Genomic DNA, 25,277 nt, shown 5'->3' with positions numbered 1-25,277 from the left:
CTAGTTCGACGCCGCGCGGCGTCGCGATTTTATTAAACGCATATTATTTCCTAATCACTCACGAACATTGTATGTATATATGCATATCACTCTCATCATTGGCATGTGCGGCTTTCGAACTTGAATTACACATGTGGATCGCAGGGTCGCACACTGATGCCAACAGTGTGCGTGTAAAAGCACGAGCTCACAAATAGTGTAAACATGGCCTCGCGGTACAGTCACGGTGTTCAGCGAGTTTTAGCGAAATTGGAGGCGTCGATAAACTCGGAAAATTATTATGAAGCCCATCAGATGTACAGAACTTTGTATTTCAGGTAAGCCAGCTGAACCGATCGCCGCGCGTCGTCAAAGCGTGCTTCCGCTCGCATAGTCCTCCTGTCGATCTAACCTCATCTTCTGTTTTACAGATATCTCGGCCAGAGAAAATATTCGGAGCTTTTGGAATTGCTATACAATGGATCGATGCTTTTATTACAGCATGAACAGGTATGTCCAAATTGTCCAAGTGTCGTAGTGTTTTACCCGAAAGATTTTCACATTTAAAAAAAATGATTATATTAGAATTTTCAACAAGGATTTTGTACATTTATACGTAGTTGTGCTTTTAAATAATCATATTTAATAAATTATATAATATTTTGAACGTGATTAATAGGAGAGGGAAACAAAATAATGTTATGATTTTACATAGTAATCATACATTGATTGTAGCATGCAAGTGGAGCCGACTTAGGAATTTTATTTATTAATGTCTTAACACAATCTGGGACGGAACCCACGCAAAGCTTCTTTGAGAAGATTACAAGCTTGTTTAGCTTAATGAGCCCTACTTCTCCAGAGAGGGAAATGTTTGTGCAATCAGCACTTAAATGGAGTACAAAGGGTACAGATTATAAAACTGGTCATCCAGATTTACATCAAAAGGTGGCTCAAGTCTTTTGGAGAGGTAATTGCTTAAGAAATTTTAGAGACACAAGTCTCAAATCTTGCGCATGCTACATGTATACTTATAAACTTACCTTTTTTCTTGTTTTATTAGAAAAGAATTATATAATGGCAAGACAACACTTTATACATAGTAGAGATGGTTCCGGATGTGCAGCCATGTTGGTTGAACTTCATGAACAACGTGGATATGTGAACGAAATAGATCTCTTCATAGCTCAAGCAGTTTTACAGTACGCATGTTGATTTTTTTGCTATTTTAATCCTACAAATATATACCACTGCGAAATAATATAGTAAAAGGAACAAGAAACGTATAATAGTGTAAAAGATTGTAAAATATTTTATTTAACACTTTATATATCATGACTTTATTGCAGATATCTTTGTTTACAAAACAAAGCAACGGCACAAGAGGCCTTCAATTCTTATACTTCAAGGCATCCAAAAATAAATAGTGGCCCCCCATATCTTCTTCCTTTGTTAAACTTCTTGTTTTTTCTTCTCAAAACAATTGACAGGTACGTTGCATTCTGTAATGTTCGAACTACTTCTGATTGTACAAACATATCTTACATTTTTCTCCTTGATCTGATTTTTTACAGTGGTAAACTAGCAATGTTTACAATTCTTTGCGAACAGTACCAGATATCCTTAAATAGAGATCCATGTTATCGACAGTACTTAGACAAAATAGGCCAACTCTTTTTCAATATTCCACCTCCGCGTCCACGTAATCAAGGATTATTCGGCTCATTGTTGCAATCTTTCTTCAATGGCCTGGAGGACGATGATTCGGATGATGAACAACGAAATACCGCCTCGACCTCGCATGCTGCCCAAGAACTTGATTGATTAAAGGTGAGACAACACTGTGCAGTGTGACGCTAAATATATGGAATTTTTTATATATTATTTCTCGACCCAAATACTTTTGCCAACTGTGTTGTTCAATAATAAATTTTCAAATTGTGAACATTATAACTAAAAGTGAAATTTAAAAAAAAAAAGAAAAAAGCTAGTAATACTTCTGGTCTGTGTATGTAGATCTTTGGAATGTGAAAGTATGTGGGACGACTCATGGAATTTATCAAAGTTGTATGTAAACTGAATTCAGAATAGTGCAGAGATATGCTAATTATTTTATACATATCTATGTATACTCTATATTTTCTTTTAATTAAATCAAACTTATACGGATGTGCAATAATGAGGTGCGTACTTTTGCATAATATAGTAGCTGAGTCTATAAATTGAGTATGATATTTAAAAGAAATAATGAGATGTGTAAGATTTCCAAATAATTCGAACTTTAATTAAATATAACATTTCGCGAAGCGAGAGAAGAGCCAAAAAAAAAAAACGAGTTGACTTTTCAGTAGTCAATGTTCACGGCAAGTTATCTACTTTGTATATGCTGTTATGAATTCAGCAACTCTACTTAGACTTTGAATAAAATCCTTGCCATTAGCTACAACCTGTATACCATGCATATAATCACATCAATGTATACCTGCGTGTAACTGCTGGATCAAAGATTTATTTTATATAAACTAAAATGCGTGAGACAAATGAGTATCACGTAATTATAGCTTTCGATAAAAAGAATTCTTAACGAAGATTGCTTGTTGCTCCGCATCGAGAAAATAAATTATACTTGGAACAACAAGCGATATATTTATTTATCGAATTCTACACTGATATGACATGATTATTTAAAGCTCTAGAAAGAAGCAAACACTTATACAGATGTTTAGTTAAGGAAATAAAATGATCAATTATCATGTAATGAGAAAAAATTCTTTACAGTATTAATTAATAAAAATATAACATTGCTGTGTACTAAAAATGAAATGGAAGCATAAGCATTCAGCTAATAAATTTAACTTTGTAATGAATATAGAAACCGTGTAAGTACATCGAGTATCCTTTGATTTTCTATCATATGCTATTTTTATTGATATTAATAGTAATACATAATTATAATTGTCAAAGTTATTGTATTTTACGAATATGTATAACTGAATCGCGTCATTGTTTATATCCGTCGCACATAATAATTCTACACTTTTTAATTAATTTTTTTCAAGAAATTAATTATACAATATTCAATGGCAGAGAGTCAAATTTTTGAATTAGGTCTCGCATTAAGATTTTAGAATGTATGTTTCTAAAAGTGGATACTCTGTACATAAACATTACATCAGTCAGATCACGTGTGGAAATGCAGGATTAGTATTTTAAAGAATTAATTTAGGTCTTACATTTGTATAAATTACTTGAAAAATATAATAACAAATAGCAAATATCTGATATTATTCTAATAGTGACTCTTTTCTCTTTCTGTCCCTGATAAAACACTTGATTTAATAATTGTATGTAAATTGAATGAAATGTGCAAATAAGTTTATCATGTTTCTAATTAAAAAACCGATACTTGCTATCTCGCAATACACCACTTGTATGTACAACATCGATACGTCAATACTCGCGCGTCATCTTTTTTTAAACCATATTATACATAATTGTTAAAAGACATTTTTTTTTATTCATGGATATTTCCACGATTTTATGTTATTAAATATCTACAAATAAATATTTGTTTATCAATCAAGTGATAATGTAAAAATGGTTTATAAGTGACAAATTCACTTATTAAATGAGTAACAATTAGAACTGAAGTGTTAATGCATGAATAAAATCATCAATAAAAAAATAATATAAATTACGGAAAATCTAAAATTTTGTTTTATTTTGTGTTATGTTGTACAAATAGAGTACAATTTTAAACTTAAAAGTTTAAAATTATGTACCTGTAAATATTTTTATAAAGTATTCGTTATGTGAAAAAATAACGTATAATAAATAACGAAAGGTTATCGCGTAGGATGTGTCGCAAGAATCCGAGAAAACATGTTGATAGGCCGACACAGTATTATAAATTTGTATTCTGAGCTTAGTAAGAACATACACATTTCTTTTTGAGATATCACACATTACCAAAAAAATATAATAATTTAATAAGAGAGCTATACACACATGCATACATACATATTTATAAACAAAACTATTAATGTTAAATTCTCGATAGATTTGTGTAGATCAGCCACATATTTATATTGTATAGGAATAAAATCTAGAGAAAAATTTATCATGCAATTTCTATTACAGGGAAACGTTAAGTAATTAAAAATAAACGGAAATATATGTACTTTTATTCATATAAAAGATGTTCTTTGTTTTCGCGAACATACAATTTGTATAGCAAAATATAAGTATATGTTCGAATATATTAAAAGTCATATTTTTTGTTATTTCGTAAATTATGATATCATTTTGTACAAAATCATAGAGCATCAGAATAATTTCAAATATATGATTAATGATATAAAAGTATTGCGAAACATTTCGAAATTTACATTAATTGAATATATTACAAAATATTAATATATTTCGTGACCAGGAATTTGAAATTGCTTCGAAAAGGTTTCGACTTCCTCTCTCAGACTCGCAACTTGTGCTTTAATATTCTCGTCCGTATTTAATACTCTCTTGAAGTCCACCAACTTCGGTCCGGAAATAGCACTCACTTTCTTCGAAAGTTGCAGTCCTACAGCGAAATAATGTAACATTAATTATAATCTCGTTATACGTCTAGATTTAAGTTGCAACGTTAAACTCATTAGTACTCAGAAACTGTGTCTCGAGAAAAAAATGTAACAAATCTATCACATATTATTTCTCGCAATTCACTGAACATTAACGAGTTTTCATACGATTCAGCGTTACCTTTATCTATAAAGTCCACGACTTTGTCGATGTCTTTCTCGACTAAGCCACGAGTGGTAAGTGCCGGCGTTCCTAATCTGATACCACTAGGATTCAATGCACTTTTGTCACCGGGAACAGTGTTCTTGTTGCAGGCAATGGAAATATCCTCCAAAATCTTCTCCGCCTTCGAACCGGTGATACCGAAGGAGCGTAGATCCACCAACAACATATGAACGTCCGTGCCATCGGTACTGATTTTGTAACCACGCTCCTGCAAACCGGCGCACAATTTCTTCGCGTTAGCCACTATCTGCTTTTGGTAAGCGACGAACTCCGGCGTTGTCGCTTGTTTCATAGTAGTGGCTATAGCGGCGATCGCGTGATTGTGAGGCCCACCTTGAAGACCCGGAAAGACTGCCTGATTGATCCTACTTTCTAAATCGTACATGATCTTCGTGCCATCCTTCGCAATGCTTCGGACTCCTTTTCGGAAAAAGATAACGCCAGCACGTGGACCTCTGAGATCGAATAAAGAATATAGGTAACGCACTATTTTTTCAAATCACTACAAGAGAATTAATAAAAAAAAAAGTATTACTGTACCGTAGAGTCTTATGCGTAGTTGTCGAAACAACGTCGCTAAACTCGAAGGGGCTGGGTATCAATCCGGCGGCGACCAGTCCAGAGACGTGAGCCATGTCGCTGAAGAGATAGGCGCCATTCTCATCGGCAATCTCGCGGAAACGCTTGTAGTTGAGACATCTGCTGTAGCAGGACACTCCGGCAATGATGATTTTCGGCTTGAACAATTTCGCATTCTTCGCGAGCTCGTCGTAGTCGATGAAACCGGTCTCAGGATTAACTTTGTACGGCATCGATTCGAAAAAGATGGACGTGGCGGAGATCTTCTTGTTCGCCGTGAAGAAGCCTGATAGACGCATGTATGAAATTTATTACGAAATGATTTTTAATCGATAATATATAAGTTTCATTGATTTTCTTCGCATTTACCGTGAGTGAGGTGGCCGCCGTCGGGCAAATCGAGACCCATTATGCGCCCGTGAGGCTCCAACAGACCCGTGTACACCGCGAAGTTCGCCGGACTTCCCGAATAAGGCTGCACGTTACAGCCCCATTTTGCCGGATCTAGATTGAAGGCGTCCAGAGCGCGTTTTTGCGCCAGTAATTCGATTTCATCGATATATTCGTTTCCACCGTAGTACCTGCAAATTAGTCAATAATGATCATTTTGACCAAACGATCGGATTCTAAAGAACGTGAAAGAATTTTTTGAAGAATATAGAAGTACAAGAGATACAAAATCTCACCTTTGACCGGGCATTCCCTCGCTGTACTTGTTATGCAGACACGAACTCAGGCACTGTAACACACTGAGAGATGTAAAGTTTTCACTGGCAATCATCTCAAGTCCGGATTCTTGGCGGTTCTTCTCTTTCTTCATCAATTCAAAAAGCTCGGGATCGGCATCCCAAACATTTTTATGGAGTATTCCAGCCATACTCTGCAATAGTAATAATCTTTATTTTATATTATCTATATTTTGCTACATAATATCGATTTTTTTTTACATTTTTATATAATGGACTTGTAACACTACAATTATTATTTAAATAACTAGAATAGTTGGCTAATTAAATTCTTTTATTTTTTTCGTAAGTTATCATTACCTTGTGATAAATCTACAGAAATGAATCGAATTCTAAACTTCGTCCAGCCACACTTTATATTTATCGAAAAGTGAGTATGTTACTTCGACTGCGACCTAATGTTGTATAAAACATCGCACTGCATAAGTTGACTCAGATTTCAGAAAAGTTTAAAGTTCAATTCAATCTCCGTATGATAACCCCACGCGTAGTATTATCACAAATTTGTAGACAACATGTTCAAATATGACGATCAATCATATTTTTTTACGTTTTTATAGATAATGAATAAACAAATCTTACCAATAACTATATAAATATATTGTGCGATAAATGCAGCAACGGAGGACTCAAAATTCTTCGCAATCAATTTCGTTTTGAGAAAACTAAAAGCATGATATTGGGATCGTTGATTTGTAAAAAAATTTAGGAAAATAAAATACGAGAATACGACGTTACAATAGTGAAGAAAAAAATCCATTTGAATACACATTTTCGAACGCTAAAAGTTTTAATTAAAGAAATTGTTTAAATTCATTTATAAGCTCTTACTCTATAAAATCTTATCGATTAATATATCCAAATACACCAAAAATATCTCTAGATATATAGCAATGTTTAATTTTAACATATCAAAAAATCAAACGAATCTGCATTCATTTTTCTAATTAATTTAATATACTGAATTTCTATATCGGAGTAACACGTTTAAGAACGGTGGCCCTTGTTATTTAGTTACGGCACTGTCATAATCTGTGCTAATCAAGCACAATAAGAAAATTACAGTATGACGAGTCTCAAATCATAAAAAACTATTTAATTATATAACTATTCCTTCGATTATGCGAATGTATCTATGTTAAGTAGCCAATATATCTACAAATTCTCTAAAAACAAAATTACTTAGCAAACACAAAAGTGAAACAAGTTCGGCTTTTTGAAAATTTAACTAGATTCGGTAATTTCGAGATTGCAGAAATGTAAAAATCAATTGCAGGCAATATTTATGTAACAATTGAACAATATTCTGTCACATTTGCTGCGAATGTTAATAAGAACGTACTTACATGCTTCGGTGCGTAGCACGTGGTCGAGTGATGTATGTTTCTGCCGTGTAAAGGGTCGTAGTTCAGAACGTGTCCTTCATCGATTATATTCTTCATACGTCGTTTCCGGACGCGTAGTAGATTCTCGACCAATTGAAGACCACGTCGGTTTAAACTCGACCAGTTTCCAGCCATTCTGGTGCATGTATGCACATAACCACACAACACTAGCAGAGTCGAGGTGCGTCGTGTTCCTCGTGAGATCGTGTTACTCCTTTGTATCTACCTCTCTTTCTCCCTCTTCTTTCTTGTGTACCGAATTCACAATAATTTTTTTTTTTACGAAAACCTCTTTGAAATCACTGGCAAACAGGCGTAATAGCGAGGTGAGTCGCTTCGACGGCGAGCAAGCTGGAGTCTTATAACAGCGAGACCGCGGAATTCGAAAGTGAGTGCACGATCGATGACTTTCTTGTTCCACACACAGCCGTCCACCGGCCAGTCCAGTCAACATTTTTATCTAGAATGCTCTCCGAATGCTTTTCTTTATCACATAAACTAGCTGCTGTCGATGCGGTTCAATCCAGATCTATTCACTTTACTGCGTGATATCAGAACGTTTCAACTTGATTTTTTAAAATTTATTTTTGTATTCGTATTTTACGAGAGCGGTCAAATATAAATGACTTCTTTCCTGTGAATATATATCGACGCTGGCAAATGTGTTTACACTAAGTAAAAGATAGCGTCTATTCTTGTCTCGCACAGTCGTCTCGCGATAATTGTTTTTGCATCGCGTTGTTACAAATATCCGAACAGTATAGAATTGCGCAACTCTTTGTTATCAGGTTTCTTGCGAGCGAAAATGTTAAAACCGGCGAAATTTTGTGTAGTTTGTATAATATATATATTGTTAAAGTTATTTTTCGAATAAAAAGGTTTAATAAAGTCTCGATTGTATTTGAACTGTCCTCGTATTTACGTGTCTAATTTATAACCGAAATAATGAGCGTATAATGAGCGAAATAATGAGTATTAAAACCAGCAAAAAATTGTTACCATACATCCGCGTTTCGAGCAGTCATCATCGTCGCGGTTTATAATGTGTGATTGCAGATCTCAATGTGAATGCAGACTGTAACTTTGATAACAGAGAGACTGACGGCCTGAAAATAGAATAATTGATGTAGTAGTTCGCATAACGTTATCAGCACAACGTGTACGCCAGATTGCATTCAGAAAAGGGGAATGTTTCCTTTCTCTCGCACTGTGCGAGAATGTAAAAGCTGCAAAAATTTCATAGGAATTAGTCGATTGGGATTCATGTAATCGATTCTCCGTTTCTTTCCAGTTCTATATTTTCAAGAAATCAAAAGATTATTTTCAAATCCCGTTGTCAGGTAATTTTCAGGCAAATTTACGAAAACAAAAAAGATTTAATTGTAAAATTTAATTATCCAATCATCTAGAATTCTATAGATATGTGTGTAAACATATGCAGCTACAAAACACAAACAAAAATATATAAACATTCAAAACATTTGTTGGTATCAGTTTCTTTTTATCGTTTATGATACTTTATCACTTTATTTAAAAGTCTTTTATAGCACGTTGCAAATAAATCCGAGAATTAAAAACACATGAATGCGTAACACGTGGACTCACTTTATGACTGACGCACACGCAACTCTTTGCTGACGTAAATTTAATTATTTTACCATCAATTTCATCATCAGTTTATTTTTATCATCGATTAGTGACACAAAGTGACATTCAAATGAAGAAAAGTTAATCGGCTAAAGAATTCCGACGTAATATCAGAGAAAGTTGATTTAAGGATACGTTTGCATACGTGCTCTGCATTTGTGTGCGCAAACGCTCCGAAGTAGTTAATCATAAAAGATAAAAAGTATATAACTACTGGAGTTTGTGTATGTGTTTAAACAAAAATATTAAAGATCACGAATATACGAAAAATTTGTTGACATCTATTTTAATGTTCTCTTCCTTTTGCGAACGCATAACGCAAACGCCCGCAAAAATACGAAATTATATTTAACTCGACGCTACGTATTGTCGATATACCTAATAATATAAGTGAACCAAAAGAAAAAGTATCTACTCACACCGAAAGACAGCGATATGACGTTGAAAATAATATAATGCATCCATTTGTATTGCTTTTATTATCATTTTTTTTATGCATATCTGCATCGCATTTAATTGTTTCGCACTCGCGCTCTCTCTCTCTCTCTCTTTCTCTCCCTCTCTCTCTCTCACTCTCACTCTTGCTCTAGAAATGAACTATCAAATATTCAAATTTACAATCGCAGTTGAGCAGTTTCCTTTAAAGTCAGCTCTACAAAAACGCAAAAATATCTGGTGTACAACCTATTACAAGCGATCGTATGCCAAATGTCTCGGTTGTCTTCCCTTGTCGTGCTCGTGCCGCTCGTTACAATCGCGCGCCACGCCGCGATGCCGTTCCGATAGTACAATCAATAAGCGTTCTCATCTTAGACTTTATGCGATTTCCTTCTCTTCCTTGGTGAAAAAGGTGCAGAGGTTTCACCCCTTTCCTTTTTTTTTTTTTTTTTTTTTTTATCAATTGTCATCTCGCATGGCTCATCGCTTTGACCTCAAGATTGCCATTAGTATTAATCTCCGATGAAACTAACAACGAAATATATATATATATATTTATATATGTATTATGTATGCATATATATATAGCGATATATACATATATATATTTCATATATATATATATATATATATATACATACACACAACAAAATGATTCGTATTTCCATCATGGCCTTCCGCTACATTACAATGTTACAATAATTGCAACAACCTGGTTTGAAGAGAATTTGTTTCACATTCTCTCTCTCTCTCTCTCTCTCTCTCTCTCTCTCTCTCTCTTTCTCTCTCTCTCTCTCTCTCTCTCTCTCTCTTGCGGACTGTATAAAATATCATTATCGCCGCTTTTATCACCAGAGATCTATCGGTAGCATGTTTTCCACCTATGTGACCCGGCAGAGATTCTTTACAATTGATCAATCTGTTTTTCTGTGTGTGTGTGTGTGTGTGTGTGTGTGTGTGTGTGTGTGTTCTTCTAAAAAGAACAGTGCTAAAAAAAAAAATGCAGTCAGGAACATACGCAGCTAATAATGCAACGATACTGTAAACACCAACCTTTAGGCGACAAAGATCTCGATCGTTTCTGTGTGAGATATCTCTTCAATAATCAGATCTGTGATGATGCTATTACATATTTTTCATTAACAATTCGTTTTGGATTTTATTATAAGTGACGCATTCTCTCTCTCTCTCTCTCTCCCTCTCTCTCTCTCATTCTCTCTTTCTCTCTCTCTCTCGCATTCGTTTTGACAACATATTTAACAAGCATACTGTTAAATTATATTCTGTAAACAGATTCAAGTAAACGTAAACGTAGAAGTAGCAAAAAACGCTCGACGTTCACACGCATTTATGTAATTTGGAATACTTTTTTTTTTTAAGATGCATAATATTAAAATTACGACTATATGCCAGTCTGTACAGCCACATTTAGATTTCCCTTTTTTTTCTTTTTTTTTACAAGATACCTCGCGTGCCGCTTAACTTACGCATCCAGTCTTCGTTAAAAAACCATTGCGTATCGCACAGGTTTCCTTCAATTGTGTTACCAATCATCGATCGGGTAACGCAAAGATTCGATAACGCAAAGTGCGCCTCTGATAAATTGCCGCGTGGATTTCTTTGAACGCTAGCAATTGGATGTTTATTGATGCAAAACAATAAGCATAACATTGATAAGTCTTCTTAGCGCTTTATCGTTCTATTTTCAATAACTGCTTATAATCGACATATTATTATGTTATTTCACATTCGTACTGCTTCGTCGTAAACTTTGTCTTTGTATGCCTTTGAAGCATTACGATATTTTCTCATGATGTTCTCATGTATAGTTCACAATTGAATAAACTTAAACATTCAAAATAATTTGTTCTGATTGCGAAAGCTTTTCTGGACTTTTCATAGATTTCGTTAGGAATTTACAAGAGTGTAATAAACGATTCCTCAACATAAAAAGAAATTTATTAAACAATCTACGTAGAAAGCTCTCGGCTGTTGTTGTTTCGACATTTACATTCGCTATTTCAAATATTTATGCGCCGATACGGCATTTTAAATACATGTTGGCTAAGTTGAGTTAATCACAGTAGGTAGAAAAGATAGATAAATAAAGGTTCATAAATAACGGATTTTGCGCAACACGACGCAAATTACCTTGCTGAAAGTGAACTCATCGCGCGAGATCAACTTGCTATGTTACAAATTAAATACAAAAGAAATAAATCGCTAATTTATAATCAAATTAAAAGAATACTATGATTGAATCACTATATTAAGGGGTAAATCGCTGGAAACATTATGGTATACAGATTTAGAGCTGGACTGCAAATGCAACTAAATATTTACAGTATTAATGAAAAGTTATGCACTATTCTTGATTCTACTTCAGGTATATCGATTTCGATATTCATCAAAAGCGTGAAACAAGGAATAGCTGTCAAATATTTTGAGAATTGTTTCTTACAACAAATTTTAGTAATCAAACATGCGAAAAACTTGATCCATAATTTCCATTTAAATTCCATTTTAAATAAGAATATTTTTAATATATTGTAGATATGTGTCATGTTCTATAAGTAAAAATATATATACTATATATATAACATATGTATTTTGTATATATATATTATATATATTTTATATATATTTTTAAATATATATATATATGTATGTATGTATATATATATATATATTTATTAGTAATATATAATATTAAGTGTAAGTTTTAAAATGTTTATTATCTTTTCTTTCTTTTTCTATTTTTATATTGTGAAAGACTTGTTCAATGCTATATACAAAGTATTCTACGTGCTGATAAGTGGAAAAATTAAGAAAAACTTGAAGAGAACTGTCTAAAATTAATAAAAAAGTGTTACTTAAGTATCATTTAGTACAATAGTAGGCATTGGTGTGCATAATTTCATCAGCGATTTACCCATGATAAAGTTATTACTTTCTGAATTGCTCCTCAAAGATAGAACGATTGTTTGCTCTCACTATTCTAAAAAAGATAAGGTATATAAAAAATGTATTCAAACACAAGAAAAGTGTTCCAAGATATTTAAAAAGCAGCTTGGAAAAAAATTTCTTTGCAAATCTTACAGTCTTCTTACTGCATGTCATAAAATAAGTTAGTGATTATAATTCTTTGTACTTTGAAGAAAATCGAGCAAATCTTGAATTATATATATATATTTCGAATTAATAAAGGAATTAACTTAGGACATATATGTCGGAATGTTTCTAATGAGAAACATTATATACTTTCACACAATCTCAGTGTAAAGTTTTGCACAGTTTAGTACAACGTTAAATGACAAGTTTGCATTTCAAATATCTTGAATATAGATACAGTATAAGAGAGGAGCGTAATTAATCTTTTTTCGCCAACGATGTTACAAGTGTTAGATGTTACATCATGCAGAACATAATACAGTACCTCTTATGACTACACGTACAAATTTTGTATATTTATATATCTTACGGTAGGATAAAAGCTGGAGTTTCACAAAAAATCACGATCTAATAAAATTAAAAAAAAAGAAATATAGTTTATTGGAGATAATTCTCAGACAATATTTAGATACAATATACGTGCATTTTGTAATCAAATGTTCTCAAGATTCTCTAGGTGAAAATCTTTACTGAGTGACACACTAAAGTCATTCAAGATGTTACATAAAATTTGTATTAATAATTCAAATCGAGGAACTATATCATCGCTCTCTCATGATGCACAAAACAGCGCTGAACGCGTCAGGGCAATGTTTTATTTCATCGTATACAAAGCTTGGATTTACTTGTCGATATCGTTTTTCGCTTGTATTAAAATCGCGCATTTAATCTGGCTGGAGAAATGAATATATATATATATATATAAACGCAGTTTTCCGATCTTTAGTACATCAGAACGTCATTCTCTTACTATACAGAGTTGTATAAATTATTATGAGTGGCTGCCTAATTTAATTTCTTCTTGGTGTGGTGGAAATTTAATTGTAAATCTTAATGGCCTTTTCGAGGTAGTTGATACGAGAGCGCTTTGGCGCTTTGTTGACGTGTTCCAGGCCAAGCCAAGGCCTGTGTGGCGATGTGCCTGCGTTTAAAAGTGGATAAACTACAAAATTCATTCCCCATCAGCATCGTATTGCAATATGCTACACACACACTAATTACTGCGAAAACTATGCGAGTTTTTTTACGACGCTTACTTTACTTTGTTACTTTACTGCTTGAGAAAAGTGAAACAAAAAATATATATATATATATATCTTGTACTTACTCTGACTAGTGTATCTAGGAAGGAAATCGTCGATTTTGATACAATAGTCCGGCGAGTCGATAATAAACTGTGGCTTGCCCATCGTCACCACCGCGAACTTAAACTTCAAAGTTTTTTATGAATTCTCATAAGAGATCAAAAAAGATTAGTTAAGGATGCCTACCTTTTCGAATTCTTTCTCCTGCACTCCCAGCTTCTTTAACAATCTGTCCTTCATTTTGGGGAAAGGTTCGCCCTGCGGGTACACAACAGATCATTGATACACCGCGCGTGTGGTTTACACGCGCATGTGGATTTAAACTTCAGGGATTACTCACGTGCTTGATCTTGAAGAAGAAAGGTATGCCGAACGTAGAGAAAACATCTTTGTGGAAATGCGCAACAGGAACCAGCATTTCGCCCTCTACTAGATTTATTTCGTCATTCGGAATCTCTTCTATCCTGTACAATTTGGTGCCTGACGTGTTTAGGTTATCTAAAGGTACATCCTCACTCGGGCCGGGCAACAGCTTGTTGCAATTTATTTCTAATATCCTCAGCTTTCCCGATCCGTTTTCCGACAACTCCACTTGCTTCTTAGCCTCCTCGAGTAAATTGGCAACGGTGCCGTTCTTATTTGGATAGAGGATAATCTCTTTCTCCTCCTTAAGCGACGGGCCCACCCATATGCACTTGAATTGTTTCTTGTTTTCTAGCTCGTTCACTCGAATACTGAGCTGTTGATAAAATAATTTCTTTACTTTCGTCTTGCAATACGAAACTAGTTCTTTGAGAGTGCCTTCGAATGTACACTTTAAAGGATGGCCAGGAGAGTCTTTGTAACTAGAAAAGAATTTCAGAATGAAGCGCTCTTCTTTAAACAGCTATAAAAGAATCGAAACATTGTCGATACATTGAAGTGCGAGTAAACTCTTACTTTTGACATTTAAAGAATTGTAAAAGATACGGATCTGTGCCGACTCGCTGCGCAACAGCCTTCGCCATTTGATCGTACGTCATTCTTAATGAAAGTTCCATGGTAAAACCTGGGTCGTTAGGAATTGTTTTATCACAAAACGTTACTTCTACCCTATAGAACAAATCCCTAAAAGGCACAAATTGTTAGAAAATGTTTCAACAGATTTAAAGACGCGCCTCTCACCAGCACTAAGCCTTCACATTTTGTTGCACTTACTTGAAATACTCCCGACATGTTGGAAGTTCATAAATGTCATTATCTCCTTCCTTCTGAAATACAATAATGTCGCCATCCATTAATTCTTCCAAAACTTTTTCCAACGGCTCCGTTAAGTTGTCTATCTTTTCAACTAGATTTGGTTTAATTTCCTCGTACAAAGCAAGTTCTGTGTCTGATGGAAATCCCGCTCGTTCGTTTAGAATTGGTATCAATTCCTCTGTGAATTCACCAATTTAAAGAATTCAAATTATACACACAGAAAAATACATACTGTATTTAAGAAAAATATTATTATTGTTTTAAGTATTTTATAAGTTTATATATCCGCAAATCTATCGTAAGTTCATCATAAGCATCAAATTTATTCAAAATATATTTTGATCCCAGTAAGTTTAATACTTCAATCAAGAATATTAAATTAGAAAAAGAATTCTATTTGCTTATTAAATTAACCAAATCTGACTTTTCTTCGATACAATTTTATAATATTCTTCACCAAAAAATAATTACTTCTTTTGAGAATATGATAATGAGTTTATCAAAAATTTGTGATGAGTATATTTTAAGACAATTATCAAGAAAATATTCTTTATTAAAGATAATTGTTACTTAAAAAAAGAAAAGTAAGCCGAGTAATTACTTTTCTTAGCAATAGAATGATATTTTTCTGTGTGTACATAGAAATAGCAATGCGTCTTGAATCTTTCTCCCATCATAGATTATTATCGAATCTTCAACTTACGGACTTTGGCCACAACGGGCATGTAATGATGACCGCAGTAATGAATCTTCTTGTTTTTGGGATCGTACAGCTTGAAAAACAACAATACATCTGTGTCTTTGTCGAAAGGCGGTAACGCCGTCATGTCAGAATCCGGGGGAACCAATTCGACGAAGACATTCCACGGATTGTGATTTTCAGCGCAGTCGATAATGGGCTTCTGAAGATCAGCGTCTGGTTCGATCAATGTAGGTCTGCAGGTCTGATTTGAACGTTGACTGAATGGCCAAATACGTATCTGTTCTATGGGATATTTCTGCAGAATAAATGTGACAGTATTAAACAGCTGTATATGTATCGTCTCTGCGTTGCTTTTCAAATTTGAAGATATTAGAGACAAAAAAGTTGTTTTCACACGATTTTTGTAACACTTATCATGCTGCCATATATAGATGAGAAACATTTGTGTTGCTTTGCAAAGAAAATAAACCATATTCTCTTGTTCGCACACGTAAAGAAAAAAAAGAAGAAACGATATGCTACGCTGCACTCTTTTATCACCTATTTACCTACCGTGATGAAAATATAGTCTGATAAACCATTTGTATGGCACACACAATATCACACAAAGTACATTATATGTTAACATCAGTATTGATTTACTTTGTAAATAAATCCTGATGTACAAGCAGAAAATCAGTCTCTAATGATAACGGCGCGTGTGAAGGCGCCGGAAGCGTAATTGAGTCTTGAGTTATAAGCTTACTTACCAGACTATCGCTCAGCAGCTCGAGAAAATCGTGCACCGTGCCCTGCTTACGTACGCGAAATACACGATATAAAGCGTGCTCTGGGTCGTAGAGATCATTCCCTTGGTGACCGTCAAAGCTATCCTCGAGAAGGACATTAACGGTCATGTACAAGTATGCTTCCGTTCTCTCCTTTCTTCTTATTTGTTCCAGCCTCTTCTCCTCTTGCAGCCTCTCCACCAGCTAGACCAACAAAATTAAAATTATCCACGTGTGTACTCGTTTTGCTCTCATTGATCATTTCTCCGCGACTGTCTTTTCAATTTACACAATTTGAGTCCTTTCTTTCTCTCTCTCTCTCTTTTTTTTTTAGAAAAAGGTCGTATCTCTCAATATCATGCTTTTGAGATTCGAGAACGAATTGTATTCGAAACATCAAAAGAATGACGGTACATTTTCCATTTCTGTAATTTTAATTTTGTTCATCTGCCGCTATATCGACTACCAAGTCAAACAATTACACAATGAAAATTATTTGGCGGTGAGTGATGGTTTCCAGTTATCGCTTGCTGGCTAATGAATACAATTACATAGTAAATATATATTAGTAATTATACATTGAAAAAAATTGATATGTGTATATATATTATATATAAATTATATATAATAGATATATATATAATGTATACACACATATTCAATTGTGTGATGTACAAACAAAATATACTTTTAATTACATGCTGTGTTACTGTCTGAATAATGAAATAATCTCATTTGAACATAAAAATAAGTCTTTATGAAACAATAAAGTGTCTTAACCATTACCAAATAACTATGTACATGCATGATACATACCTATTAAGGACACTATATAACCACCACCCATGCCAAATAATTATAACAATGTAATGTGTAACTATAGTAGTGTGGAGATGCTTTATAATGCTTTGATATATCTCTATTATTTGAAATCGTATAAAATAGACAATAAAACGGTAAAAATAAGTAAAATTAACGTGGTTTCCGCCTGTGAAATTTTCTAGTATCCAACAGTTTATTCGTTATTCCTTTTTTTTATTTTTATATATAAAATAGTGGTATAGCATTTAAAGGTATCTCACGATTAAAGCTATTATAAAGTATTATTTATACTCTATCAATGATACTTCAGCATTCTTCCGTCTCTCTCTTAGTTATTAATATACAACAACAAATAAATAAATACCATCTGTCAATGATCATAATTACTATTAACACGGAGAGAATTGAAAGAACTACTTGCATAAGTAATTACTTAATTCTCTGCTAAAAACACGAAGTTTTTCACTTTGCTCGTTATTGTGTCGACTTTAAATATTAATTCACGAAAAACCGCGCGAAGATGATTAATATAAATCACATTATGTCTCACTCACTAAACAATCCAGTTAAATAGCAAACACGCTAAAGAAGACATATCAAGGAAGCTGATGTTGCTGACAAGTATTACTTATTTCTCCTCCGTTTTCGCGTATGTATTATATATTGTAAGAGCTAAAACCCCCGTCAGCTCGAGTCGATAACTGTTATATTCTCACTAATAACTCTTTTTGTTTCTCTCTAATTCTCTTATACAATTATTCACATATATCCAATTTTTTTTTTCTCTTGCGATATGTTTGTTCATTTTTTTCATTCACGACTTCGGTATACTACAATACAGTGATTAAATTTTAATCATATAGTACTATACAATTGTTTGTTACAATAAACATTCCCAAAACAATCCTAAGGCTCATCAGGATTTTAGTCTGATAATCATCATACTTGACGTTTGTTCGTTTCTGACGAATAAACGTTTCCAACAAAAGTGACAAAAATGCAACACGTACATTATAGTCATGAATCTTTCTCTTTAATTCTTTGCGTCATCGATATAAAATTATGAGTTAAGAATAAATAAAAAAATCACATGATTCTTATATATGCCTCGAGCGTCCGCACTGAAAAAAATCCTCTGTCAAAAGAAAGCGTTAAAGGCGTCCTTGATATAGAAAACAAATCTCTATATAACATGTATTATATAGTTCCATATAGTGTATATAATGTACATGTGTTTATAAAATCATGAATTGTATCATGAATTTTTTTTGAATCTTCCTGGACGTTAACCGACTCTCATCCTTACTTACTCATAGCAGATTCAAATTTAATAAAGGAGAAATCAAGTCTGATAAAGCGCGCCTGACTTTTGTATCGAATGTAATCATCTCTAGAGAAATAAGAATGATGTATTTGGATGTCAACATTTACGGATATAACAGCTTAAAGTTGATAGCAATGTTAAGAAAATTCCTCTTTAATAACAATCGCTCAAAAACGTATAATAATAGAATATTTAATTTCATTAAATAAACTATCTAATTTGTATATATACAATCTCAAAAATTAAACTATCGATGCGTGGTAGCCAAAATATCGTAACGAGGACATAAAGTCTCCTTGAGTCCTCCTTTCTTATGTATATATTACTCCCACATATTTTTAATAACGTGAGTCTGAATAATTCTAAGCTATGAGCAAGCTCATAGTAGCTCAATGCAACATTAAGACTTCAGGAAGAGTTTGATCGAGAAGCAACGCAAGCAATTTACAACTCCTTCCGCATATTTCTCTATCGGCGTTTGTCGGTTAAAAATCATGAATATAGAGATTTGGATTTCGAGGATTTTGAGTGCATGGACGAAGAGTCGCGGTCTCTGTGTGCGAGTCTTTAATCGAGTCAGTCACGTCTTTGTCACGTTCAAAATCGCTCAACTCCTGGGAAAGTTCTCTTTGAAGGACGTTTCTGACCTCTTGAGGTATATCCTCTTCCTTGACCTCTTGCAAGACGTTTTCCAGCTCTGAATTCCTTATGTAAACCAGCATATAAGCGTTGGTGCAATGTTTCACAGCCATAGACATATCCTCGTCTTGACCACCATAGTTGTGTTCAATCGCTTCCTGCTTTGTACATCGCGAAACAACATCATCGTCGAACTTGCACCACTGTAATAATAGATGGAGCAAAATATTTCAGGGAGATATCGCAACATGACAATATAACATTTAAATCATACACAGTTATCGCTGAAAGAAGTGCACACAAAAAATAATACATGATTATTTCACAGAGTATTTCTGAATTTCCCACAATTATTCTTCTCAATATTTTAACCTTAAAAATAGAGCTCTAAATATAATAGATGTAAAAATCTACGATTGGAAAGGACAGATCACAATTCAGAATATATAAAAAATAGATTTACTAAAATATTATATTTACTAAAAAAGAAATTGAATGCTGAGAAAATTAAAGAGAGATGTATTGAGTTTACAAAATTCACATAATATCAAATCTTTTACAACTTACTTTTCCATCACCAGCGGGATTAATAAATACAACATAGTGTCCACCATGATTGTCGCCACTATGGACCAGAACTGCGTGTAATGTGTAATCTGCACTGGTTGCCTCTTTGTTTTGCAGATATTTACCGAGACTAATTTTTTCATAAAATTCAAACCTTGAAAGATAGATTTATACAATTATTCACATGCTAAGCAATGAAATTTATATTTTTCTTTTCATAGGGTATAATTTTCATTCATTATCCATGTATCAACATGAACAAAACAATTCCAACCATTGTGAATTGAATAAATTAAAATCGACAGTCTTCAGTTTCTTACCTGTCGTTAAACTTGACTGAACAGTCTGTAACTGGGTCGTATTGAAATCGCATTAGATGTAAGTGTAAAACCGGTGGAAATGATGAAAAGATAACACCTTTCTCTGCTTCTTGTAACCCGTGCTCGCCCGCGTCATATTTATTATCGCCGTCGAGACTCTCTGTACTCACATAATCGCTAAAAGACTCATAAACTGAAATATGAAAAAAAAAAGTCTATTAATCTTCTGTCATTAAAATATTGCATACTGGAAAACGCGATGTCAATTCCAATACTCACTGTTCTTTTTGCCCTTTATATTTAATTGTATGTCATAAAATGTTTCAACTCTCGTGGATTTGTAGTCTATGTTTTTACACTTGATAAAGGAGACCATTTTTCCCTCAAATAATTTTGGCACTGTACCTTCCACGCAAGTTCCTTTCATTTTGCTTTCCAGCTTGTCCAATAGCTAAATTTTTATATTTATTAATAAATAAAAATGTGTGTATAAATGTGTGCGTTTGCAGCGCAACTGACAGTTCAGTGTAACAAAATAAATAATGTATTTACCACACGTAAAAATTCTTGCACATCATGCTGCATGAAAGAATCCAACGTCTCCCATCCAAAGCTTTTAGTTAGCTTTTTTGTACCGACAGGTTTGTCAGAAAATTGTAACTCATGAAAGACCCTCTGCAAGGCCAGTGCCACACTCTTACTTGAATCGTCACTTTCTGTTGGCATTTTATATACCGCTTTTCGCAACTGGAAACGAGACCAAATGTAGATTAATATATGAAATATCGTAGAATGTCGTATTTTGCAAAAGTTCACCTTTTACCAACCTGATTTGTAAAGTACAAAGTTTGCAGTAAAGAATTCATGTAGCATGTAGCACCTTGATTCTTCAAGCCTACATATCCTGTATGTTTTTTACTGTCCCAACTGACTCCATGTGGTGCGTCAGCAACTACATGAACCTAATTAAAAAATCGAGAAACATTACAAATTGTACAATTTTGTTGACTTACAATACATATTTTCAGTAATAATTAAAAAATCATTATAAGTAGACAGAACTAGATAAAACGAGTATAAGAATGTTATCAAAGTTATTGATCAACAGAATAAGCAATATTACGAACCTCAAGAGTAATTGAATCATCTTTTATGTAACCTCTATCAGGATCCAGAACATCTTGCCATGTCATAAAATGACTAAAACCCCAGTCATTCTCTTTACTGTAGAAGAGATGTTGTATTTCTGTAAAAATATAAAATGTATTATCGCAAATAAATGTTTGGCCTTATTTTTAAATTAAAATTAAAGTTTATATATATAAATTAGATAAATGGAGTCACATTTACTTCTGCTAAATGGTTCCTGTCCTTCTTTACAAGAAAGAAGACGTAGCTCAGCAACAGCATAACAACTCCAGGATGTAGATTCACTCTCTCCGTTACACTGAAGGAAAAATCCAAGGGATCTTTGAGGCTGTCTTTCCTGCGTCTGACTTGATCGTGGCATCACCATTATTTTCCATGGTAGATTGCGGACATAACAGGCGGGGGAAAGTTGAGAATCCTTCATCTTGGATATATTTTCCACAGTATATCGAAAAGTAGCTTCTGATCTGGCTTCATCTAGTTACAGAAAATATAAAATTTATAAAATAATTATCAAATGGATTAAATAATACGCTTAAAATTGTAATTCTTTAAGAAATGTATGATAAAATTATTATTTATATTTGTCTAAGAGAACAAAAAATATATAAGTTATATGTCAATATAAAAATATTTGATATCTTGTAAAATTACTTTTAAATTACAAAGTGATTCAAATATGATGTACAAAACAGATCATACCTTCCTCCATTTCTTGATCTTGGACTATACACGCTAATTCAGGTTCACCATTCATAGGACGATTATCAGTTCCGTCTCCCCCACCATCATTTGGAGTTTCTACAAGAGTTAATATTTATTTTTACTAGCGGAGCACTGAGAAAACCTAATGAAAGTTTTGAAGTGAAAAAGCATTTTCAAAATAATGTAGGAGTTAACCTTAAATTTTACAACATGGATTGTAGCAGCAATAGATGCTTATGTAATTTGCATATGTAATTTTATTAATTAAATAAACGATTCATAACACATACGTGTGCTATGCTCAAAATTATATATCGAATGGGTAAAATTACATTTCTGCACAAATAACTTTAATGTAGTGCAATGTCACTATGAAGTATTTAGTTTACCTAAGGCGGCATGACAATTCAGAAAAATTTTTTTTATAAGAACATGAAGATTGCAGTCTATAGAATACTTCATGTGGAATGCTGGATGGCAAATAATTATTTCAATTTGATTGGAGAAGAAAAAGAAAATAACGAGTGAATTGCGTCAGTTGAAGATCATGAAGATCATGAAATCATTATAGGTTAATATTCACACAGTTGCACTACATATATTTTGTTTGATTCTCTATAAACTATAAATATTATATTCACGCGAATGAAAAATCGTCAATTTATCCACCACGTTCTGTATGTATTATGTACAACAGGTGCGTATATAATAACAACTACTTATCTAGCGCAGAATGTGATTTTCTTTATCAGCAGAAATGATTACATTTACTTATCCACGAAAATTTCTGATAATAAAACTGTGACGTAATGTTGTGTACTATCTCTCTACATAATCAGGTGTATCGATGAAGTATCTATATTCTGACACAATGCACACTATTGTTACAATACTATTTGTCATAATATAGCTGATATAAGTAAATTTTATTTTCCAAATAAAATAACAACAAAACGCTTAAATAAAATAAAATAACGCGACAGTTTAGGAAGACAATAACAAAAACTGCCATATTTGACATGAAGTGCAGTTTGACATCTAATCTGTAAGAATAATTTACAAAAATCTCGCGCCAGAATCTTTTGCTTGTAAAAAACATATTTTCTTTGAATAATTTTATTTAAAGACGATATATTGTCTTAAATATTTATATACTTTTATCTTCTCACAATATGAAATTGATTTTTCAAATATCACGTAGTCTCAAGGTCAATATATTATATTTATTTTCAAACCGAAAAAGAAAAAATAGAGAGGGAAGATTCGATACATAATTTTGGTTGCGCTAATTACACGCTGCGAAAAGTCAGCTACAAGTTGTCTCAAATCTAGTCGCCGTGCAGACGTGCTGCGACGGCAGCATGCGAGAAGCTCGGCTCTGGATCGTTCTTTTCGATCGTGATGCACACAAAGCTGCACCGCTATCCCACTCTAAATATAAAGACCATTCGGCAAGCGCGTGCTTACACGAAGTCGAGCGAGCGGAAAAAGAAGAAAATTCGAAGAAAGGTAGTGCGAGAAGGCATGCGGCGAAGAGAGGAAAGATGTTCTCTTTCCCTTCTTCGTCTGGAACGCTTCGCGTTTACGTTCCCAACGAAGCGAGACGAGAGAGAAAGAGAGAGAGAGAGAGAGTGAGAAGGGGTAGAAGGAAGGCGGAGAGGGAGGGAGAGAAAGAGACGGAGAGAGAAAGAGAGGGAGAGAGATATAGGGTTTTGTGGGAGATAGAGAAGGAGCGAGATTGAGAAAAGGTGCACTCACCCTCCTGTGTGTCCATCTCCTCGACCTCGTTAACTTGAACGGGTGCGAGGCTGAGCTGCTTGAGGTTCTCCTGGTCGTTTACGTGGTTCATCGCAAAGCCGATGTTGATGGTCGTTTTGATGGCGCCGGGTACCTCGGTGACGGCCTCCGCCGTCGAGGTTACGTTGTCGTCCGCGTTAATTGGTGCCTGCTGTTGCGGCTGTTGTTGGTTGTTGCCCGCCACTGTTGGTTGTTGCGCGGTCGCGATCGCTGCGCGATTCCGGCAAGAGGGAGTCGTCGTCGTCGTCGTCTTAGCGAGTGTCTTCTTAATCTGCACCGTGGCCGAGGATGTTCGTTCTTGCTGCGGATGTTGTTGCTGTTGCTGTTGCTGTTGCTGCTGCTGCTGCTGCTGCGGCTGCTGCTGCTGTTGCGGCTGCTGCGACGGCGGCGGTGACTGCCGTTGCTGCTGCTGATGCGGGTGTTGCGGTAACTGCCGCTGTTCCTGTTCCGTGTCCACGATCACCCGGCTATTATCGAAACCCACGTCGCCACCGGGACTCGAGAGCGACGTCGCTTTACCACACTCCGACGATAGATGTTTGCTCGCAGTTCGCCCAATTTCTGCGGCCATCAAGTGCCCCCACTCACACGGGGGACGCCCACAGCATATATTCCACCCTCGTGTGTATTAGCGAGAATAGGGTTCCGCGCGAGTCCCAAATACCGTGCTTTTACTCCAAATGCGTACTACTCGTACGTTCTTCCGAATGTCGCCACGGCTATGATCGCGGCTACCTTCGCGACGATGGCAGTAGCGATGTTTGTGATGATACTGGTGGTGGTAGTAGTGATGGTGGTTGGTAGTGGTGGTGCCACTGCTAGCGACGGTATTAGTGGCGACAGCGGCGGTTGTCTCGTTTACCAACGACGCGATCACTAAGATCACTAACGAAGACGATCGCAATAAAGATGACGATCACAGCAACAATGTTGCGCGATCGTATTTATTTCACGTTTAGCCACTCACACTCGCTCTCTCTCTCTCTCTCTCTCTCTCCCACACACACTCGCTCTTTCTCTCTCTCTCTCCCTCTCTCCCGCACCCGTGACTGCTTGTCGCCGCTACGAATTTCGATCGCTCACTCTGATTCTCGATCGACTCGCCTGCGACTTCCGGTTGCGAGCGAACCCACCTGTGTCGTTGTTCTTGCAATGGGTTCTCTTACGCTCTCTTTTTTTGCTAGTCCCGATTGGACGTTGCTCGAATAAACACGTATACGCGCGGGCCGATCCCGTACGCCGCGATCGTTGCTCGCGGATCTTACCGTCACGCGAAAATAAACAAAATGGCAGCCAGTCACAGCTAGTGCGGCGGGCGACTCGGATTCGCTCATGCGCTCGCGGTAAGCACACTCCCACATCACGGAGATTATTTATTGTTTGCGTCCGCTACGCGGCGCTGGGGATTTTTA

General features: G+C 34.9%; 3 protein-coding genes across 7 annotated transcripts; 1 reads left to right on the top strand and 2 right to left on the bottom strand.

Moving 5' to 3' along the window:
* The first annotated feature begins 18 nt into the window (after positions 1 to 18).
* Positions 19 to 3,256, top strand: LOC105676885 (Golgi to ER traffic protein 4 homolog). The gene is made up of 6 exons (XM_012375099.2): positions 19 to 317; positions 411 to 489; positions 715 to 949; positions 1,043 to 1,181; positions 1,329 to 1,469; positions 1,554 to 3,256. Exons 1-6 carry the CDS (start codon positions 205 to 207, stop codon positions 1,801 to 1,803), a joined length of 957 nt encoding a protein of 318 aa, XP_012230522.1. The 5' UTR covers positions 19 to 204; the 3' UTR covers positions 1,804 to 3,256.
* An 885-nt stretch (positions 3,257 to 4,141) lies between these two features.
* On the bottom strand, positions 4,142 to 8,444 carry Shmt (serine hydroxymethyl transferase). Of its 2 annotated transcripts, none has more exons than XM_012375094.2 (6): positions 7,454 to 8,444; positions 6,048 to 6,241; positions 5,731 to 5,942; positions 5,323 to 5,647; positions 4,738 to 5,237; positions 4,142 to 4,558 (listed from the first exon to the last, which is right to left on the bottom strand). In XM_012375094.2, the coding sequence occupies exons 1-6, from the start codon at positions 7,625 to 7,627 to the stop codon at positions 4,392 to 4,394; spliced, it is 1,572 nt and encodes a 523-aa protein (XP_012230517.1). In that variant the 5' UTR covers positions 7,628 to 8,444; the 3' UTR covers positions 4,142 to 4,391. The 2 variants fall into 2 exon arrangements, with proteins under 2 accessions (XP_012230517.1, XP_012230518.1); XM_012375095.2 differs by lacking the exon at positions 7,454 to 8,444 and adding an exon at positions 6,408 to 7,362.
* Positions 8,445 to 9,599: 1,155 nt separating this feature from the next.
* Positions 9,600 to 25,215, bottom strand: Usp7 (Ubiquitin-specific protease 7). Of its 4 annotated transcripts, XM_012375105.2 has the most exons (19): positions 24,999 to 25,215; positions 23,827 to 24,750; positions 22,066 to 22,164; positions 21,565 to 21,840; positions 21,342 to 21,460; positions 21,042 to 21,176; positions 20,767 to 20,961; positions 20,494 to 20,665; positions 20,215 to 20,407; positions 19,895 to 20,048; positions 19,336 to 19,530; positions 16,525 to 16,746; positions 15,776 to 16,070; positions 15,031 to 15,250; positions 14,773 to 14,940; positions 14,174 to 14,678; positions 14,020 to 14,091; positions 13,857 to 13,959; positions 9,600 to 13,691 (listed from the first exon to the last, which is right to left on the bottom strand). In XM_012375105.2, the coding sequence occupies exons 2-19, from the start codon at positions 24,434 to 24,436 to the stop codon at positions 13,567 to 13,569; spliced, it is 3,858 nt and encodes a 1,285-aa protein (XP_012230528.1). In that variant the 5' UTR covers positions 24,437 to 24,750; positions 24,999 to 25,215; the 3' UTR covers positions 9,600 to 13,566. The 4 variants fall into 4 exon arrangements, with proteins under 4 accessions (XP_012230528.1, XP_012230529.1, XP_012230530.1 ...); XM_012375106.2 differs by having other exon boundaries at positions 13,857 to 13,953; positions 23,827 to 25,215; XM_012375107.2 differs by having other exon boundaries at positions 9,600 to 13,670; positions 23,827 to 25,214.
* Between the last annotated feature and the right edge of the window lie 62 nt (positions 25,216 to 25,277).

The sequence above is a fragment of the Linepithema humile genome, chromosome 6 (assembly GCF_040581485.1).
Source record: "Linepithema humile isolate Giens D197 chromosome 6, Lhum_UNIL_v1.0, whole genome shotgun sequence".
In the NCBI taxonomy this organism is placed as follows: Eukaryota; Metazoa; Arthropoda; class Insecta; order Hymenoptera; family Formicidae; genus Linepithema; species Linepithema humile.
Note: the sequence above shows the minus strand (reverse complement) of the source record. Positions and strands in the feature narration are given on the sequence as shown.

Coding starts and splice junctions, on each gene's coding strand:
- LOC105676885 (XM_012375099.2), top strand. CDS start 205: ATGGCCTCGCGGTACAGTCACGGTGTTCAGCGAGTTTTAGCGAAATTG. Junction 490..714: donor TTTTATTACAGCATGAACAG/GTATGTCCAAAT, acceptor CATTGATTGTAG/CATGCAAGTGGAGCCGACTT. Junction 1,182..1,328: donor ATAGCTCAAGCAGTTTTACA/GTACGCATGTTG, acceptor ACTTTATTGCAG/ATATCTTTGTTTACAAAACA.
- Usp7 (XM_012375105.2), bottom strand. CDS start 24,436: ATGGCCGCAGAAATTGGGCGAACTGCGAGCAAACATCTATCGTCGGAG. Junction 14,941..15,030: donor ACATGTCGGGAGTATTTCAA/GTAAGTGCAACA, acceptor TGTGCCTTTTAG/GGATTTGTTCTATAGGGTAG. Junction 14,092..14,173: donor TCTTCTTCAAGATCAAGCAC/GTGAGTAATCCC, acceptor GTGTACCCGCAG/GGCGAACCTTTCCCCAAAAT.
- Shmt (XM_012375094.2), bottom strand. CDS start 7,627: ATGGCTGGAAACTGGTCGAGTTTAAACCGACGTGGTCTTCAATTGGTC. Junction 5,943..6,047: donor GAGGGAATGCCCGGTCAAAG/GTGAGATTTTGT, acceptor ACTAATTTGCAG/GTACTACGGTGGAAACGAAT. Junction 4,559..4,737: donor CGTGGACTTTATAGATAAAG/GTAACGCTGAAT, acceptor ATTTCGCTGTAG/GACTGCAACTTTCGAAGAAA.